The sequence below is a fragment of the Eublepharis macularius genome, chromosome 5 (assembly GCF_028583425.1).
Source record: "Eublepharis macularius isolate TG4126 chromosome 5, MPM_Emac_v1.0, whole genome shotgun sequence".
In the NCBI taxonomy this organism is placed as follows: Eukaryota; Metazoa; Chordata; class Lepidosauria; order Squamata; family Eublepharidae; genus Eublepharis; species Eublepharis macularius.
In genome coordinates this window covers 21,889,827-21,909,257 of record NC_072794.1, presented here as the reverse complement: position 1 = coordinate 21,909,257, position 19,431 = coordinate 21,889,827, and the positions used below count along the sequence as shown (strand labels likewise).

The window sequence follows — 19,431 nt, the reverse complement described above, 5'->3', positions numbered from 1 at the left end:
GTGTAGAGAGAGACTAGAAGAGCCATTTAAATTAGTCCTGAACAATATTTCAGAGCGGCAGCCAGATAGAAGCTATAGGCTAAGTGGATAGAGCAGGCAAGAGGATTTCGAACAGACAACAAAACATCACTGCAGCAAGACACAGAGATGCTCTAAAATGGCACGTCGTTCTGATTTTTGTCGCACTTGGGTCTGCCGGGGCAGCTTGCTTGGATAATGATCGCTTGTAAAACTTCTTCTGAGCCCTGCTCATGCTCCTCACTGTGTTTGTGCAGGCAGGGCGAAGTTATCTTGCATCAGAGCAGTGGGTGGAAATTCTCTGAGGTTTTCTGCTGTCAACCAAAAAAGCTTTATAGCGGTGGGTGCAGGTGCACTGTGGGGGATGCAGTGCGAGAAGAGAACACTTCTCTGACACAGCGTCTGAGCCGAGCCCAGCGGCAGCGTGTCGAGACTCCCGAGACGGGCCTCCCGGTTGGTGCCCTCGTGCCATGCAGCGGAGTCCTCCTCCTCTTTATCCCCAGGTCTTCTGGACAAGCAGCAGTGCCGTTTCGAGCTCCAGTTGTGGCCCGCTGGGATTGTACCCCACTGGGGCGGGGCCCCCTCAGGACAATTGCTCCTCTTGGCCTGTGCCACAGAGGGCAAGGCAGAGATCGAACTCTAAGGACGGGACGTGCCTCTGTTTCTTGGCAGCTTTTCTGCTGATTTTACTGGCCCTCACCGGGGTTGGATTAGCCATGTTTCGGATCTTCCGTCTGCAGAAGGAGTTGGAGGTAACTTCTGTTCCCTTAATGCAGGCACAGAGGAGGCTGGGAGGAGCTGCTTTGGATGCCTCCTCATCTGGGGAGCCCCAGAAGCCTTCCTGGATTCGCATCTCCTGAGGACCAGGGCTTTCATTTAAAACAGTATGGGGGTGTCTTGTGTTTTCCCACATATGAATGTATGCCTCTTGCCTCAACAGCTTTCCCAGAGTGGACATATGCCTCAATCGCCAGAGATGCACAAAGGTGAGGCGTTTTTGTCTAGGGAAGGGGGGCCTAATGCAATACTTCAGGGTTTTTTTCTCTCTCTCCCTGAAATGGTGTGTTTCTGGGACTTCTTCTAGCCCTGACCTCTAACTAAAAGAAACCATCTGTTGGATGAAATCCTCAAAGAACAGCCAGATATAATTTATCAGCCAATGCTTAGTCAAAGACAACGATCACAGTTTTAACTTCTTCTCGTCTCCCGTCTGTCTTAACTGAAGCCTTAAATGTGTGCTATTTTGGTGGAAATGTGGAATGTTGAGGAAGGGTTTCATCTCCTATTTCATATCAGCACCGTTTTAGGGGGAGGGGTTCTTTGTCGAACATAATTAGCTAGACTCTCATTTCTTTTCCCGAGTGACAAAAAATGTCATTCTGAAAACTACAGAAATACCTATTACAGTTTAAAAGGTTTTTAGCCCAAGCATTTCCACTTGAAAATGGCTAATGAAAAACCACTACTGATGGTGTAGTGAAGGCAGTAGCGGACCCAGCCACCTTGGGTTTCGATTCTAGCTGTGAAGTTTTCACACTGTAGGTTGTGATGCCCACCCAGCCAGAGAAGGATACTTGGAGGGGTGACGTTAAGTTTCAGCAAGCGGGAAAGCCTTCCTAACTCAAACTAAGCACTGAGGGGGAGATAATGCGCCTCAGAAGACTCTCTGTGATCCATATCAGACCTGGGCTGTTCTCTAGGGAAGAATCCACCTTTGTTCTGTCGCTAGTGCTTTGTGTGAGGCGTTTGGAGAGACTGAAGATGTCCCATTGTAGCCCTCTTTGAGGCAAACAATTGTAAGTGGTGCGAAACGCAGGGCCGGCTCGAGGGGGGGCAGGGGGGGTAGTCTGCCCCCGGCACCACCAGGGAGGGGGCACCGGGAGCAGCTGCCAGAGGGCGCAGGCAGCAGCACGGACAGCCTCGCAGCCCCCTGCGCTGCCTTTCGCCTGCCCCGCAGGACAGGGGACGGCCGGCTTGCCGCGCACCCCCTGTCCTGCAGGGCAGGCAAAAGGCAGTGCAGGGAGCTGCGGGGCCGCCTGCGCCATTCGCCTGTCCTGCGGGGAAGGCGAATGGTGCGGGTGGCCGCGCCGCCTTTTGCCTGCCCTGCAGGGCAAGGGGTGCGCGGCAAGCCAGCCACCCCCTGTCCTGCGGGGCAGGCGAAAGCAGCGCGGGCGGCTTCCCAGCCCCGCATGCTGCCTCCATTCTGCCCTGCATGATGACGTCACCGAAGTGACGTCATCATGCAGCGTGAGGTGGCCGGCCAAGCGTTGCCCCGGGCGCGGGCAACCCTAGATCTGGCGCTGGCGAAACGGATGGTTGGTGCTGGGCTAATGTCAGAAGGGAGAATCCAAGATCAAAAAGTTTAAAAAACGCTGTGCTAGATCAGTCCTAGAGTCCCAGGGTGACGTTGGGGAAACCAGAATCTTTTCTGGAGGACTGGGCTGCTTACAGAAATGAATTGCAATTACACAAGGATTTCACATTCAAAAACACCATACACTTTGGCATCTGACCCCCCACTGAAATAAACGCAACCTACAGATTTGCCTGGATCACACCTACAGTTTTTTTTCCAGAGCTGAGCAGAGTTTTCCCCTTCCTTTCTTTCACTGCTAGTGCGATTTGTATCATCTTGGGCAGAATTTTCACAGCTAGCACATACCATTTCCCCCCCAGCTAGCGTTTCGGCCACACAGGGAAGGGCAAAGGCACAGAGAGTAGGATGTTCCCCTTCCTCTTGTGATCCTCTGTTCACAGATATTGCAGGTCTTTACTGATTTACCTGAATGAACCTTAAGAGCAGAACACTGAAAATGTGTGTTAGTGAACAGGAAATGGTAGCGTTGATCATATCTACAATTCTCAGTGAGCGGGAGGGGGAAACCAGAAAAAGGCAGTGACTTCAGTTGGCAAACTTGGGAAAGGGATCAGCTGAGGCCATTAGCTCTCTGCCCCAGCCATGACCGCCACCATCCCTCTGTCCCTGCCCTGGATCCAGGACAACCAACATTCCTTCCTTCTCTCTTCCCAAGGGGTCTTTAAAAACAGCACAGTAAGCTGTGCGTGCCCAGCCAGGCTTCTTAGACTCTTGCAAGATTTGGGAAAGGAGAGGAGAAAGGTAAAGATGGGAAGGGGATGGGCCTTGAGCGGCACATCTTGTTGAGTCCCTGCTATGGAAAAAATGTCGCCTGTTTTTATTCCTACTTGCAGGTCTAATATTTGTCCATATAAGTCTCTTTGCAAACTCTTCCAGCTTTCAAAAAGAGCAAGAGTCCAGTAGCACCTGTAAGACTAACAAAATTTGTGGTAGGATGTGAGCTTTCATGAGGCACAGCTCACTTCTTCAGATACCAAATTTGTGGAAGGGTATGAACTTTCGTGAGCTGTGACTTATGAAAGCTCACACCCTACCACAAATCTTGTTAGTCTTATAGGATCTATTGTACTCTTGCTCTTTTCTACTGCTATAGATAAACACAGCTACCCATCTTGATCTAGTGCCATCCTAAGCAAAGTTACACTGTTTTAAGTCCACAGGAAGCTTTGAAGGGTATAGCTTTGCTTAGTATAGCACTGAAAATGAAGTAAGAAAATAAATAAGGAGCATTTCCAGACCATTTCCAGTTTTATGATGCACTTGCTTAAATTAATCCTATAAATTAATCTCCTTATCTAGAGATCTTGTAATTCTGTGTTTCTGCCCTTCACTTCTGATATAATCACACACTTTCAAAAGAATATGCAATTCGGCAACACTTTATGGCCACGTAAAAACCTGCAATTCATAGATCTCCAAAGCATCTACCAGGAATGTGTAAGGTCCACCTAAAATGGGGTCATTCAGTTTATTCCCACCACCATTTTTAACTTTTCTTTCTCCTACGATTGACTGTGGATAGTTCTATAGTCGAGCTTCAGAGTTAGCTTGGAATGGTGTGACAGGGTTCTCTCTAATGCTATCCCACCCTTCTTTACTACAATGTAGGTTTCCTGAACAAAACAACGGAAAAGATGATCAAGAGGAGAGCGCACGTAACAGGTGTGTGGCAAAAGGATACCAAGTCATCCTGGGATCAGTGATCGTATAAGAAAAGAGAATGAACCGGGGGGAAATATTGTGCTGGCTGTCTTGATGCTCTTGCCGGTATGAGGAAAGGGCCAAACTAGGGTTTCACCACACAAGACAAAATACACTCGAATTACACAGGTAATTCGAGTGTATTTTGTAATTAGATTACATTTTAGTGTAATTCAAGTGTACTTTGTCTCGTGTGGTTTGACCCCTAGATGGTTTGCTGTCACCTCCCAAAAAAGTGGCAGAAGGGAAGAGAGCCGAAACATATGGCTGAGGAGTGCTTCACTTTCCCCCATCTGCTGTCCTCTACAGTCATCTTCCCAGATGGTTTCATACAGGGATTTTGTGAGTTGCCATGGGCTCTGGAAAAAGATTCTCCCCTTCACATTGGAAGGCAGAACACAAACTCACATTGAGGAGGAAGAGATTCATGAATCCTTGGAACAAAAGCTTGTCTCAGATATTTGAACAGAGACCAGTTCCTCTGGAGAAAATGGCAGCTTTGGAAGGTGAACTCTATGGAATCGCCTTTGCAGAGCTCCCTCCCCTTCCCAAACTCCACCCTCCCCAGACACTGTGTCCAAATGCCAGTAATTTCCCAACTCGGAGGTGGCAACCCTCATTATTGACACCATACTAGGATAGGAAAAGAGGAATGAGCATTCTAGCTATCTAAGAGCGGAACTACAAGTGACAAAAGGCACAGGTTGGACACTTGTCAGCTTCCCTCAAGTTTTGATGGGAAATGTAGGCAGCTTGGCGGAATGTTGGACAAGTGACAGTTGAAAAGTCCATTGGACAGCAGTCGGAGAGCCAAGCTGCAAGACTAGGATGCCTACATTTCCCATCAAAACTTGAGGGAAGCTGACAAGTGTCCAACCTGTGCCTTTTGTCACTTGTAGTTCCGCTCTCAGACAGGAGATTCTGAGGGCTAGAGTTGGCTAGGCCCTGCCCTCGGCAACCAGCTGCGGTGGGAGAACTTACTGGGTCACACATGAGGGGGAGGAGCTCACCGGCAACATCATTATATTGCCGGCAACACTTTGACCTCACTCCCTGTGTGGCAGGAAATGATGTCAATGCATCTCTGGGAACACTCTAGTATTCTATGGTTAAACCATGGAATTTTGCCCAAATACCAGAGCATCCCCTGGGAGTGCATAGATGTCATTTCTGGGCACATGAGTGATGTCAGCACATCAGAACACTGCTGATGTTCCTCGATCCATTTCCTACCCATCCAGTGGTAGGAAGCATTTGCTAGTGGCAGGAGAATGGCAGGCCTGCTGAGAATGCATCTTGACTTTATGGAGCAAAGAAGCAGGAAGAGAAAGCGTTAGCCAGAAGGAAGGAAGTCCCTGAGAGTAGCAATCTGGGTAAATAAAAAGAACAGACAAGAGGAAGGATACAGAGGAATCTGACCTGTCCATTTTCCTAACTCTACTGCTCCCTCTGGAGTACTGGTGTGCTTGGTGGTACCAAGAAACATTGTATAGTCCTTCAGTTCCAATGCCACCGAATGTGGTTGGATTTCCGTATGCATGCACAGGATTGCACTCTAAGTCTATTTTCTCTCGCCCAAGATTTCTTTTCCCCTCTCCACTCCCTGACCCCACTAGCGTTGCTGGCTCCAAGTTGGGAAATTCCTGGAGATCTGGGGGGGGGGGAACCTGGAGAAAGAGGTTTTGGGGAGGGAAAGGACCTTGGCACGGTATAATTCCATAGAGTGCACCTCCCAAAGTAGCCATTTTCTCCAGGGGAACTGATCTCTGTGGCCTGGAGAACAGTTGTAATTCCGGGAGATCTCCAGCAACTACCTGGAGGCTGGCAACCCTACTCTGGCCACACCCAGGGTTCAATGACCTGCAAATCAGCAGGGAAATGGAAGCTCAGCTCAGATATTATTAGATATGAACCCAAGAACTTCCCTCTTGGCTGGGCAAGGTATGGCAGCTCCTTGACCAGAGTTGGCAAGGGAAAGGGGCAGCCAAGACTTCCCTATGACTGGCAGACGTGCTGGCATGAGTTCCACAGGCCTAAGCCCTGAGCTTTGTTTTGGAAGGAGTATCATTCTCTCTACATGGTGATGATGGCTGCTAGCACAGGTGGCTTTAAAAGAGGATTAGACAGATTAATGGAAGAAAAGAGGTCCAGCAATGACCTACTAGCCATGGTCACTAATGAGGAACCTCCAGATCAAGAGGCAGTCAACCTCTGAATACCAGTTCTGGGAGGCAGCATCAAGGGGAAGCCGTGGCCTGGGTGTTCTGTTTGCCTTCCAAGCCAACTGGTTGGCTGCTGTGTGAAACAGGATGCAGGAATAGAGGGGCTGCTGGTCTGATCCAACAGGGCTCTTCTGATGTTCTTAAGGATCTCAGTTCAGCAGTGACCCCTGTCAAGGCGGATCTAGAAAATGACGTTGGCAACCTTAGGTATTTCACAGGTTATATTTCAAAAAAATCTGTTGTCCTGGAAACATTCAGACGCCTTGAAATATTTGAACAAACTCCTGAGTTTTAGGGTGGAAATACATGTCACTCGGTACCTAGGGACGCTCAAGAGCAGGATTGTATGTGTAGTCCTCAATTCACGTGCAGGCTGTCCTTGCTTTGGTGCACATGAATGCCGCTTTCACAGGAGCTCCCTTTGTATGATCACATCTGCAAGTGATTACGGAGGGCAAAGCGCCAATTCAGTTCTGTTTTCGCTGCAAGAACAAGTACCGTAGGCTCCTCTGACTTGCCAATTTGCATTTCTTTAAGGTATAGAGAAAGTGTTAAGATCTGATATCAATGAATGGATGGGGGGGTGGGAACTGGGATACTTTTTGCAGTTGAAGAGGAACTGATATCAAACGTGTGGATGTATTCACATGGAGCAAATTGAAGTGTCACTGTGTGAGCAAGTGCATGGAAAGTTGGAGGGGGAACATGTGAAATGAGGTTCACTTGATCCCTAGGTACTTAGTGACGTGTATTTCCACTTTTTAGTTTCATATATTCAGGTGCATAGCCATGTTAGTCTGGAGTAGCAGAACAAAATTAGAGGCCAGTGGCAACAAAATTTCCCACCGTATAAACTTTCATGAGTCAAACTTCACTTCATCATAGGGTTGCCAGGCCCCCTCAATCTCCCAGCGGGGAATTGGGAGCTGGCTCTTACCTCGGTTGTGATGGCGCTCCTGCAAAGCGCGATGACGCCACTTCTGGGAAGTGACATCATCCTGCAGCATGCCCCCCCAGTGTGCCCACGCTCTGCGGGGGCTCACATTGGGGGCTGCTGTGGAGCGCAGGAATGCTCCTGCACTCCACAGTGGCCCAAAACGCGCCCGAGGATTGGGCCTGTTTTGAGGCGCTGCGGAGCGCAGGAGTGCTTGCAGTGCCTCAAAATGGGCCTGTTTTGGCCTGGAGTGGACCTGTTTTGGAGTGCTGTGGCGCGCAGGAGCGCTCCTGCACGCCATAGCATCCCAAAATGGGCCCAATCCATGCCAAAATGGGCCCAATCCGTAGCCGTTTTGGTGCAGATCGGGCCTGTTTTGGGGTGCTGCAGTGCACAGGAGCACTCCTGCGCGCTGCAACACCCCAAAATGGGCCCGATCCGTGCCAAAATGGGCCCGTTTTGAGGCGCTCTGCAGCGCCTCAAAAGGGGCCGATCCGCAGGAGCGCGCAGCTCCACAGGGGAGTGCACACAGAGGGTGCGCACCCCCCCCCGCTGGCCAGGTAAGTGGGGGCAGGGTGTGGGGGGGAAGGCGGGGGATCCCCCACCCCTACCGGGGGTCTGGCACCCCTACTTCGTCAGATTATTTTCACAGTGACATTTAATCATTTAATCTTCTTAGGTAAAGCCAACCAGAAGTCCCTGCCACTAGAATGGGATAATACCTACGGACATGCTTTCGTTTCCGGGGTTCGATATGAAAACAAGGGCCTGGTGATTGATGAAGCTGGCCTCTACTTTGTGTACTCGAAAGTGTTCTTCCGAGATCAGGACTGCATCAACCAGCCCCTCGACCACGTGGTTTTCAAAAAAAGCAAAGGTTATCCTCGTCCCCAAGTGCTGATGGAGGACAGGAAAATGAACTACTGCTCGACAAAGGGCATTTGGAGCACAAGCAGCTATCTTGGTGCCTTGTTCAACCTTTCCAGGCAAGACAGTGTGTATGTGAATGTGTCTCAGGTCACACTGGTGAATCCTGAGGAGTCGAAAACTTTCTTTGGTTTATATATGCTTTAAAAATTAGAGATCATCACATAGGTAATGTGGACATTCTGAGATACGTGAATGTAGGATAAGATAGACTATCAGCGGCTCCTTCTGTAGGAAGCCCAGGACATCCCAGGACAACTCCTGATATGGAAGCCGCCAAAGCAGATCTGAAATGCACCTTTGCCAGGCCCAAACTGGCCAAAACTTCACATGACTTGCCCTACAGATGGAGCCTCATAAAACCTTTTGCTCCAGGCACTGCCCGCACTCCCCGGAATGAAGACACGAGACACAGATACAAATGGGTTAAACTGGTTTTTTATTAATTAAAGCTGATCTGCGGCTAAATACTGTTTTACTTCTAGCACCCGAATTTTGTGCGGGTTAGCTAGAAGCAGTCCCTAAAGGCCGCTTGAGTAGGGACAACCCCACCCTGGCTCCAAGCGCAGAGTATCTAATGTGGTTGTGCTCTGTTTTGCATCGCCTGTGCAGAACTGAGCTAAGAACCACTGAGTCTCACCAACCTCCATACAGCAACTCCGTGGATCATTTGAATGCTGGCCTGCTTCCTTCCGCATGCCCCTCCCCAGCTGTACACCTAATAAGTGGCTGGCCTGGGTGAACTCCCTTCATCAATAGATTCCTCAGGGTGCTTGCCAACTTTCCCTGCCTATCTCATATTAACCCTCACATGTCTGCCAACCTAATTAGGGCCTCGCCCCGACCTGGACAGTCCAGGCTACCTCGATCTCATCAGATAAAGGAAGCAAAGCAGGATTTTCCCTAGTGAATTCTTGGATGGGAGACTACCAAGGAAGTCTGGGGCTGCTATGCAGAAGCAGGGAATGGAAAACAACCTCTGAACATCTCTCGCCTTGAAAACCCCATCAGGGGTCGCCATAAGTTGGCTGTGACTTGATGGCACTTTATACACATGATTAGGAGCTCACCTGTCCTGGAACCAGGGCTTTTTTTCAGCGGGAATGCAGTGGAACGGAGTTCCAGCACACCTCGTGTCTGGTGGCCCCGCCCCCCAATCTCCAGATAGAGATCAGTTCCCCTGGAGGAAATGACTGTTTTGTAAGGGGGGGGGCATATGTTTCTCCCTCATTTCCTTCTTGGGAGTACTGCCACCTCTTTTCCCAGAAAGAAAGTGCTGCCCAGAACCAAGCCAGTTTAAGCTACAGTTTAAGCTCCCCTCCCCCAAAAAGACTAGCAGTATTAGGGAAGTGAATCTAATGGAAACAGCCCCCCAAATTCCTGCTCAGCCCTAAAGTTACCAGCTCATCCCATACTGTCAGTTCATGGGTGCATTGGAGGGTAGAGAGAGCTGTCAAGTCATAGCTGATTTCTGGCAAACCCTAGTGGGTATTCATGGCACAAGACTAACAGAGGGGGTTTGCCATTGCCTGCTTCTGCAACCTTGGTCTTTGTTGGAGGTCTCCCATCCAATTACTAACCAAGGCTGACCCTACTTAATTTCCGAGACCTGACCAGATCAGCCTTGCCTGGGCTATCCAAGTCAGGGCATTGGAGAGTAATGCTATGCAAAAGAACTGGCTAAGGAGGCAGAGCTGCCCTTATAGGGCTACACAAAGCCACCACCTGATTGGGTAAGATTGCAGCCTTTACTAATTACCCAGCATTCCTTGTGCCTCTCATATCTTCTAAGAGGGGTGTAGACCAAAGCATGCCACACTGCTGTTTAGGAGTGGGAAAGGGTGTTGTGGCATAAGAAGAAGCTGCCCACATTGAACAATCTTACATTCCAGACCCGTAGTCTGGATTGTGCAGCAGTTGAGAGGTTAAGGGAAATAATATTTGTAATTTCTGAGAATGTGAAAATGTGAACATTCTCTTCGCGTCTTATATTTATACCTTAAGTTTGTCTGTGCTGCTCCAACTCGTGACTTCATGTTTAATTTCTGAGAAAAAAAAAGGAAACTGTTTCAGTTTTGCACTTTTGCTTTCAGGTTGTTAGAAGGCTCACAGGTTTGTTTTAATTCATCCATTTTGCAAATGTTCTGTTTGCATTCTTGACGATGGCTCTTTAACTCCGCCACCCAGCTGACAGGTATCAAGGCTTTAAAACCTGGGAGCTTTAAAATGGTCCAGATATGAAGTTTAGAAGCAAGAATTAAGACAAAGTTATCATTCCTGGAGGATGACCAGCGTGCTTCAGTTCAGAGTGCTGGAAATTTAGAGAGAGAGATATGTATATCAGCCCAACAGTTAAAGCTTTCTGTATTTGCCCTACATTTGAATGACAACAGATATCAGAAAAAGGTCCTTCTTCTGGGATACTCCATCTTTGGATTCTCTCCTCAGAGATTCACCTGTCTCTTAGAGCCAAGCTACAAGTGACGCCTTACACAGGTTGGACACTTGTCAGCTTCCCTCAAGTTTTGATGGGAAATGTAGGCGTCCTGGTTTTACAGCTTGACTCTCCATTACAGCTGCAAGACCAGGATGCCTACATTTCCCACCAAAACTTGAGGGAAGCTGACAAGTGTCCCACCTGTGTCAGGCATCACTTGTAGCTTGGCTCTGAGTCTAACTAGTTTTCTCCCTGGGTGAAAATAACTTCCCCCCCCAGGCTTTTAGTTGAGTCCCTATCTTCCCCATCCCTGATTTTATTCATTATTTATACAGTTCACTTCATTCTATTTATGGCAACTTAACTTTTTTTTTAACCCTTAATTGTTGCGTTTGTAACAATATGATTTTTTAACTGTTGGGTATTAATTTTTTTAAATGAATGTTTATTGGAAGCTGCTTTGTAAACCATGAAGAGTTGTGGGGAAAAATGTTTCAATAAATATACTGGAGGGAGAAGGATTTCTAAACTGACTTCCATTCAGCTTTGCTCCTTGAACTAATCCAGCAATCTTTACTTCCCATCTTTTCATAGTTCAACCAAATTGTTGTGGTCTTGAGATGTGTTCCCTCCTCTATGCTTCCCTTCTCCTCCTTCCCTTCCATGCTTATTTTCAGTGCTTTTTTCCTAAAAAAATGTTTAGGGGTACTCTCAGTTTGACTCAAGAAAAATCACCATTTTATAGTTCAAATCGGAAAAAATAAATGCAGTCAATGGACAAAATTACCAAGAACATGCATGACCTCATATTACACAGCTCACAATAACTTTCATCCGTAAAACACCACACTACTTCACAGATTAAACACTCGCTTCCATCTGAGGAAACATTGTGAAAGGAAATGACGTCAGAAGACTGTTGGTGATGAGAATTATTGGTATCAATGTGCCAACCAAGCCCCTCTATAGTGACATGTGCACACAACCAAAGAGTTTTGGTATAGACAAACTCTTTGAACTCTTTGCGCAAAACGTACACAAATTGGTCACCACCATCGGGGGTAGCAACAAGACTGACCAATCACCATGCTAGATTCCAACTACGAGAGCTCCAAGTGGCTTAGAGAAGACTTGTTTGTATTTGTCTGCACTCTAACGATCACCGATTATGCCAGCGATCTCGGTGGCGTGTTCGATGCTCAAAGACGTTCCATTTTTTGTAAGACAAACAGTGCTCCTAGTGAGTTTAAATATAACTAAACATCTTTGTTGCCAACATACGCTACATAAAACTTAACAAATCACATAAATATCCATAATACGTTTGGAGTTGGTTTAGCGGGAATTCTAACATTTTAAATTTTTTACTTTCTCCTGTTAGATTCACAAAATGTTTAGGGGTATGCGTACCCTCTGTGTACCCCCAGGAAAAAAAGCACTGCTTATTTTATAGATTCAGATAAACAACTTCTTGCCCCCTTCACACCTGCTGCCCCTACTCTGTTTACCTGAACAAGGGTAGGAGGTTCTCACTCTTTGCATCACTTGTTGTTTCTCCTGAGAAGTAAAACTAAGCGAGGGAAAAATCTCTTCTGTTCCATAATGCAGCTACTGCCCATAGAGTGTTTTGTGTAAAGTGTCCAACTTGGCAGGATGTTTTCAAAATTGGCTCATACAGCTGTGCATTTATCTTCACATACATATTTTTAAACTGAAGTCTTGATGGTGGAGGCGTATCATCATTGTTAACTCCTGTTAGAGGTATTGACTATGGTGGGGGAAAACAGTGCTTTGAAAGTAGTGTGTTCTCTGACATGAGTGTCAGGCGATGGGTGACATGCTGTAGTAGATAGATCCCTGTACCATTGCATCAAGAAATCCAGGCTCTTGGTTAAATGGCTTTATTCAGAAATCAGACTATTTCCACAGATATGTCCATAAGATTACTCAGAAGCAAGGTAAAGCATCTAAGCAGTAAGAACAGGTTGACAGGAATGGTAACATGTGGGAAAATCCTTCCTCTTAACACACACGTTTGATCCTCCCCCCTCCCAACAGTAAAACAGGACTTTTGGCGCGAACTCGTCCTGAGAACGTCTCACATATTTGTACTATCAAGTAGAGACACTGAGAAAGCAAGAGATCAAAGTTGAGACACAGCAGTGCATGGGAGTGAGCAGTATACAAGGTCAAAAGCACTGAAAGTTTCTACACTCCGTTAGATAAGGCACCTGAAGCTTCAAAAAGGAAACAGTGAAAGGAAACAGTTATGGCATTGGCAATATGACGTCAAATTATAGCATGAAACATTGGTTCAGAAACAACAGGTCAGCATTAAGTAGTGGCATGGATGGGGCACAGACATGACAGCGAGGCCAATTTCATACGATTCTGTCAACCTTGACCAAAGATACTCTGTAATCTGTTGGTGGAAAGTGCCTTCAAGTCATAGCTGACTTCGGGCGGCCCCTGGCAGGATTTTCATGGCAAGAGAATAACAGAGGTGGTTTGCCGTTGCCTGCCTCTGAATCCCTAGTCTTCGTTGGAGGGCTCCCATCCAATTACGAACCAAGGGGAACCCTGCTTAGCTTCTGAGATCTGACGAGATCAGGCTTACTGGGCTATCAAGGTCAGGGCTTACTCTGTAATCTACCCTTCTTAACAACAACAACAACAAATTTGTATACTGCTCTTCTGGACAGATTAGCGGCCACTCAGAATGATGAATAAAGTCAATGTTGCTAGGCCCACAATACAGCTGGGCTTACCCAACTTGCACTTTGCGAGATTTGTCTTCTGGGTGAATACCAGACTCACCAAGCTGTTGTAGGTACCAGTTTAATCTCCTTTGGACCAGAGCAAGGACTGAACAGTCCACACAATGTGAGATAAAACACTTCAAGACCAAATGGTCACAAAACCTCATATATAATTACATCTTTTACACTTTGGATGGAATTCTTTATCTTCTATTTCAGTTATAAAGAGGTTGACAGCCATCTCTTAAGTCTTTTGAGGCTGGGTCCTATGCTATCAGTGGACTCCCCTTCATTTTAGCTTTCTTAATGGTCTGCATAAGCAATGCCGCCCACTCGGTTTCTACAGGGTCCTGTACAAAGTATGCATGTAGAATTCGTTCCATTATGATGAAAGGAAAGCATCCCCAGCGATGGTGACACGACAAAGATTTTGTATCACTGATTGGGCTGGATTTGGAAACAGCTGTGTCTGAAAAGTCTTGCAATGTTTTGGCTGTGAGATTACTTTTGAGAGCAACTGGGCACGTTGTTAGTACATGCAAAAGCTGTCCCTCTAAAGAAGAAACTCTGCTTGAATTTCTTTTTTGCTCATTCTCACTTCCCCTCTCTCTCTTTTGGTGGTGGGACCTCTAAAAAAGAAAAGATGCAACTCTAGAGGGAAGCTGCAGGGGTAAACTAGAGTGATCGTGGGATCATAGCGAGCCACTGATGTAACATTGACCTCAGAAATCTAACAGGGAAGGAAAATTCTTGATAATCAAGTGCCTTCTTCTATTCAGACAGAACCAAGAGCACCCACATCCTGTTTGCCAGCCCTTAGCCTCTGCGGCAGGTGGAACCCTTGAACTCTCACCCAAGCATCACCTGGATGTTCTCCCAGTTCATACATCTCCTGGAGGGATTTCTCAATAGTGTGGTCATGGGGCCAGAGCTGTACCTTGTAGGGCATGCATTGCAACTCCAACTGGACTTTCTGCCAGGGCTGCTTCATGAAGGGATTGTGATCCTGCCAGGCAAAAGATGTCATGAGCAATAGCAATGGTTGCTGCAAGTCACCCCTCGAAAGGTGGTTGTGCTGTTCCTCTCTCTCCCATATGTGGGATGAAACCAAGAACATCCTCCAATGCTGTGGTGGTGTTCTGTCAGTGAATCTCCAAGGGGAGTTCCACTTTCTGCACTGTATATACTTACCCTGTGCGAGGGGCACTCCTAGCAACTGTTGAGGTGTTGAGCCAATACACAGCAGGTATAATGAGGGGAGGAACATTTGTAGCAAATTTCGAGGCTGGGATTAGGGGGTGGGGGGAAGGTACCTGGAAAAATCGGAAAGGCTTATGTTCTTTATAAAATTAAGGTGAATTGAAATTCATTTGGTTCTGAGAATATTTTGAGAATGTGATATCCCTGGAAATGATTGGCACGTCCAAAAAATTGGGTTGGGACTGGGAGTCATTGCCCTAGAGAGAGAGATTAACTTCCCCACCTCTTCTCCCGAGCAAGTCTGAGATGAGCCAGGAAACAAAGGGTCAGACTAGACATGCAGGTTTTTAAGGAGTTGGGCGTAGGTTCCCCAGACTCAACTTAGGTCCCCCAAAACCACACAGCAGCCTCATTAACTCAATGAAGATTGAGTTAATGAGGCAAAATAGGCTAAACTAGAATAGACATTCAGGGATCGGGTAGCAATTTTTCTTAGGCCAGTTTGGCTAGGGATCCTGACGGTGTTTTGCCATCTTCTGGACATGGAGTAAGGGTCACTGGGTGTGTGTGTGGGGAGGAGGTAGTTGTGAATTTCCTGTGTTGTGCTGGGGTTGGACTAGATGACCCTAGAGGCCCTTCCAACCCTATGATTCTATGATTCTTTAAGCCGCAAAGTTTTTCAGTTTTCCTTCAAGCGTAAGAGTATCTCTTAACTCCTAACACTTGATCATGAATGCTTTGAAAAATGGGAGAGGGTGAACAGGCCTGTCCGATTAAAGTGACGGGTTTGGCTCACAAATGGGCAGCGAGTGCCTCCGAGGTACAAGTTGCATGCTCTTTGTTTCTAGGAAATGTATTTCTCTGAAAGAGAAACAGAGATGGACCAGTTTGTGACCTCAGCTTGAGAAAAAAAAACCCTGCCTTGTTCTGCTTCAGCTGGGGGGATGGAAACCTAGACGTGGTTTCTTGCTAAGTGGTGGGCCTCAGAGTCAGGAGAAGTTAGCTTCTGTTCTTCATCTGTTGACTCAGCACCACACTGTAGAATTATCTGTTTCTCACTGGATGGGTCTGTGTGGTTTAACAGCGTTAAGCCCGAATGGGAAATAAAGAGCTACTTGATAGCCCGCCTCAAAAAGGTCAAGGCTGGAGGTAACTCTTCACTCAAAAGCGGATTGCCAGGAATATGAGATGGTTAAACTATTGGCCTAGATTAAATAGTTCTTTTCTGGTTTTGGCTTTTTAGAATGCTCAGAAAAGGTACCCCACACAAATATGAGGGAGAGACTGTGTGGAAGTTTGTAGACCTTGCGTGTAAGATTTGGTGAAGAAATAATCCTTAATTAAGAATTAAATAAGATAACTATATTTAGCAGGTTGTAGGATCAATCCTGTCTGTCAGGCTTCTTTCATATGGGATGTTTCCCCACATGAATAGCAGGGAATCCCCCCCAGTAAAGGGGGACATCCAGATGCTGTTGTCTGTGATCTGGGCTTGATCTTCCTGCCTCCTATTCTCTCCTTTCTTTTTCCAGAGTCAATATAAGCCTTGTTTTCTCTGAAGTAAAAAGGAAAGTGTGGGGTGGCTACAGGTGGAGCAGCCATCTGGATCTGGCTCTGCAGCCCCCATGAGGAAGGTAGAGGTGAGAAAAAGTAGAGCTGGAGAAAATGGCTGCTTTGGAGAGTGGGCTCCGTGGCTGATGTCCTGCCCCGCTCCAAATCCGGCCATCCACAGACTCCACCCTCAAAATCTCCAGGAATTTCCCAACCCAGAGTTGGCAATCCTAACTGGAAATTTTGGAGAAGGTGATCTCAGGGGAGAAAAAAAAAGGCAGAAGTCCGTTTGTAACTCAGTTAAGAGAGAAGGCGAAAATCAGGACAGCAGAAGTAAGTTCTAGGAGCTTGGAGGCAAAAGATAAATGGGGAAGTGGGCCATGGCTGGAGGGGGAACATGGGCCGAGGAATGGCTCTTTGAGAATTCTGGGATGGAACTAGAGATGCCAGCGATTCATGCTTCTGCCTGCCAATCATCAGCTGATTGGCAGGAGGAGGCAGGCCTGGGAAATGGACATGTGCCTGGTTGATATCACTTCTGGTGTGATGCCATCACCTCCAGGTCACACTGTGGGGGCATGCTGGCACATGGGCGCATGAGGAAGATGGGTAAATAAGTACTCCCCACCTCCACCTCCCACTGGTTGCCTAGCTAGGGTTGCCAACCTCAGGGTGGTGGCTGGAGATCTCCTGGAATTACAACTGATCTCTAGGCCACAGAGATCAGTTCCCCTGGAGAAAATGGTTGCTCTAGAGGATGGACTCTATGGTATTATACCCCACTGAGATCCCTCCCGCTCCTCCAACCTGGCCCTCTCCAGGCTCCACTCACAAAATCTTCAAGAATTTCTCAACCTGGAGAAAAGAGGACAGATTTAAAAGAAAGGGTGGGCATCTGTGTCAGGGTAGGAGAGCCAGCCAGGATTTGGTGAGCACAAGAAGCTGGTGGGTTGGACAGTTTTATCATGGATGGAGGGTAGATTTTTTTCAGCAATAACAACAGGCGAATGAACAGGGATGAAATTTAATAGATGGAGAAAGAGGGTGGTGGGTTCCCTGAATACAAAAACCAGCCCCAAGAGGCCAAAGGGAAAGCAAATGGACAGGGTGAAGGGGGAAAGATGTGAATGTCATAAGCTGCAGCTACGAGAAAGTGTGGGTTGGTCACAAACTTGTGAGAAACCAGCTGTCTTAGCTGCCTGGGTGCTAATGGTGTCTCCACCCCTCAGTTCAAGCCCTGGGGGGATGCTGAGAGGATGCAAGAAGGAGCTGCCCAAAATGGCAGGAGGGTGAGGTGAGAGAAAAAGAACCAGTGGCATAATTTTATGGATCCGAAAGTCTATGCCACAACAAGTGTGTCAGTCTTTTAGGATGACTAAAAGACTCCTTTTGTTTGTTTATTTGTTTTACTGTCACAAATTCATGATCTTCCACTCTAGAAACTTGCCAGGACAAATCCTGTGCATTCATTATATGGCTACTCCTGATCTGTGTAGTGTCTAAGGAGGGTCTGCTGAGAACCTGGGACCTCACACACTTGGCGAGAAACAAAGCCCACCCTTCCTTGGGCAAAATTTACCCCTTGCCTTTTTCGGGGCCCATGAAACCCTCTGAGCAGAGAGGAAAAGGGTCGCCCAGAGCAGCGTCAGCATATTGGGGAGCTGTCTCAGCAGCCGCAAGGGTGCTACATCTCACGTTGTAGGAAATTAGTCTTACACCCTCGGCAGTCAAGTCATGGCTGTGAAGCGCAATAGAAGCTGGAGGGAGCTCTGTGGTTTGTGACACTCTTCACACCCTCCCGTTGATAGGAAACTGCCACATCAAACAGGTCCCGTTGTGCGCACAATGTGGGAAGGTGTTCTTGCTTTCATGTGTGAGCTCGGCAAGTTAGTTCAAAAGCCGTCAGATACAGATTGGAATTTGCTTATTTTTGTTTACTTTGTTTCTGTTCCACTTTTCTCCCCCCTGGGGATCCAAAGTGGCTTACAAAATTCTCCCCTACTCCATTTTATCCTCACAACAATCCTGTGAAGTAGGTGAGGCTGAAAGTGTGCGACTGGCCCAAAGTCACCCAGGATACTTCCGTGACGGAGGCTGTCTCCAGACAATACATTTCTGCATGGGCATGCACTGGTTTTAATGTACTCCCTGCAGTCACATGTCAGCTGAGGGAAACTGCTTCTTTAAAAAAAGAAAGAACTTAAAGAAGCTCAGAACAGCTCCCCAAGAGGAGGAAGCACTCCTACCTCCCCCCAAGCCATTTTCCTGCACACAAACAGAATGTGTGTGTGAGTGGGGGGGGGGAGTTATTTTTCTGGCTTTGCTGTTTCTCATGGAGAATCTGTGCACAGATTCTCCATGTGGAGCTGCAAAATCAGTGAAATAATTCCTTTCGCACACAATTTACATGCAGAAAATGGCATTGGGGGAGGGCAGGCGCCTTTCCAGTTTGAGAGCCAGTTTGGTGCAGTGGTTAAGACAGGGACTCATCTGGAGAACTGCGTTTGATTCCTCACTCCTCCACTTGTAGCCAGCTGGGTGACCTTGGGTCAGTCACAGCTTCTTGGAGCTCTCTCAGCCCCACCCACCTCAAAGGGTGATTGCTGTTGTGGGAATAATGATAACACACTTTGTAAAGCGCTCTGAGTGGGTGTTAAGTCATCCTGAAGGGTGGTATATAAATCGAATGTTATTATTTCCTCCCTCTGTAGTGCTGTTCTGAACTTGTTTGAGCTCTCCTTTTAAAAAAAGAAACAGACATGTGATGGCAGGGAGCAAGTTAAAACCAGTGCCTGTCCATACGGAAAGATACCATTTAGAGAAACCCAGAGTGTGGATTTGAACTTGAGTCTCCCAGAACCTAGTCTGGCACTCCAAGTACTACATCACACTGTCTCTGCGTGCTATGAAAGGTGCTCCTATTAGGCCCAAACTAGTTGCTTGATGAGATCTGGTAATGGCTTAAATTTATTATGCCCGGCGGGACATTTCTAAACAGGAGCGGTGGAGTTATGAAGGCTGCCACAGAGTGGGACAATACCCTGCCCCCCCTCCATTTTTAGGAGTATTTAGATCCTTCGTCTTCCCACTCCATGGTAACCTTCTGGCCTCTGCCACTTATGTTTGACAGTGTATTGCCCAAAATCTGGTGGTGCACACAATCCTATCCTCTCGCAAACCACTCAGTAAATGGCATTTGGGATACCACAGTGCCTCTGAGTGGACTCAAAGTGTGTCACTCCATTTAGGAAGACACTATAGAAGTTATGAGAGCCCAGAATATCAATATGTACCCTTGTACAAAG

General features: G+C 47.2%; 1 protein-coding gene across 1 annotated transcript; it reads left to right on the top strand.

Annotated features, from left to right (window-relative positions):
* Positions 1-488: 488 nt before the first annotated feature.
* FASLG (Fas ligand) lies at positions 489-8,326 on the top strand. Its single transcript, XM_054981747.1, has 4 exons — positions 489-779; positions 968-1,004; positions 4,004-4,057; positions 7,932-8,326. The coding sequence occupies exons 1-4, from the start codon at positions 489-491 to the stop codon at positions 8,324-8,326; spliced, it is 777 nt and encodes a 258-aa protein (XP_054837722.1).
* Positions 8,327-19,431: the final 11,105 nt, after the last annotated feature.

Coding starts and splice junctions, on each gene's coding strand:
- FASLG (XM_054981747.1), top strand. CDS start 489: ATGCAGCGGAGTCCTCCTCCTCTTTATCCCCAGGTCTTCTGGACAAGC. Junction 1,005..4,003: donor ATCGCCAGAGATGCACAAAG/GTGAGGCGTTTT, acceptor ACTACAATGTAG/GTTTCCTGAACAAAACAACG. Junction 4,058..7,931: donor GAGGAGAGCGCACGTAACAG/GTGTGTGGCAAA, acceptor TAATCTTCTTAG/GTAAAGCCAACCAGAAGTCC.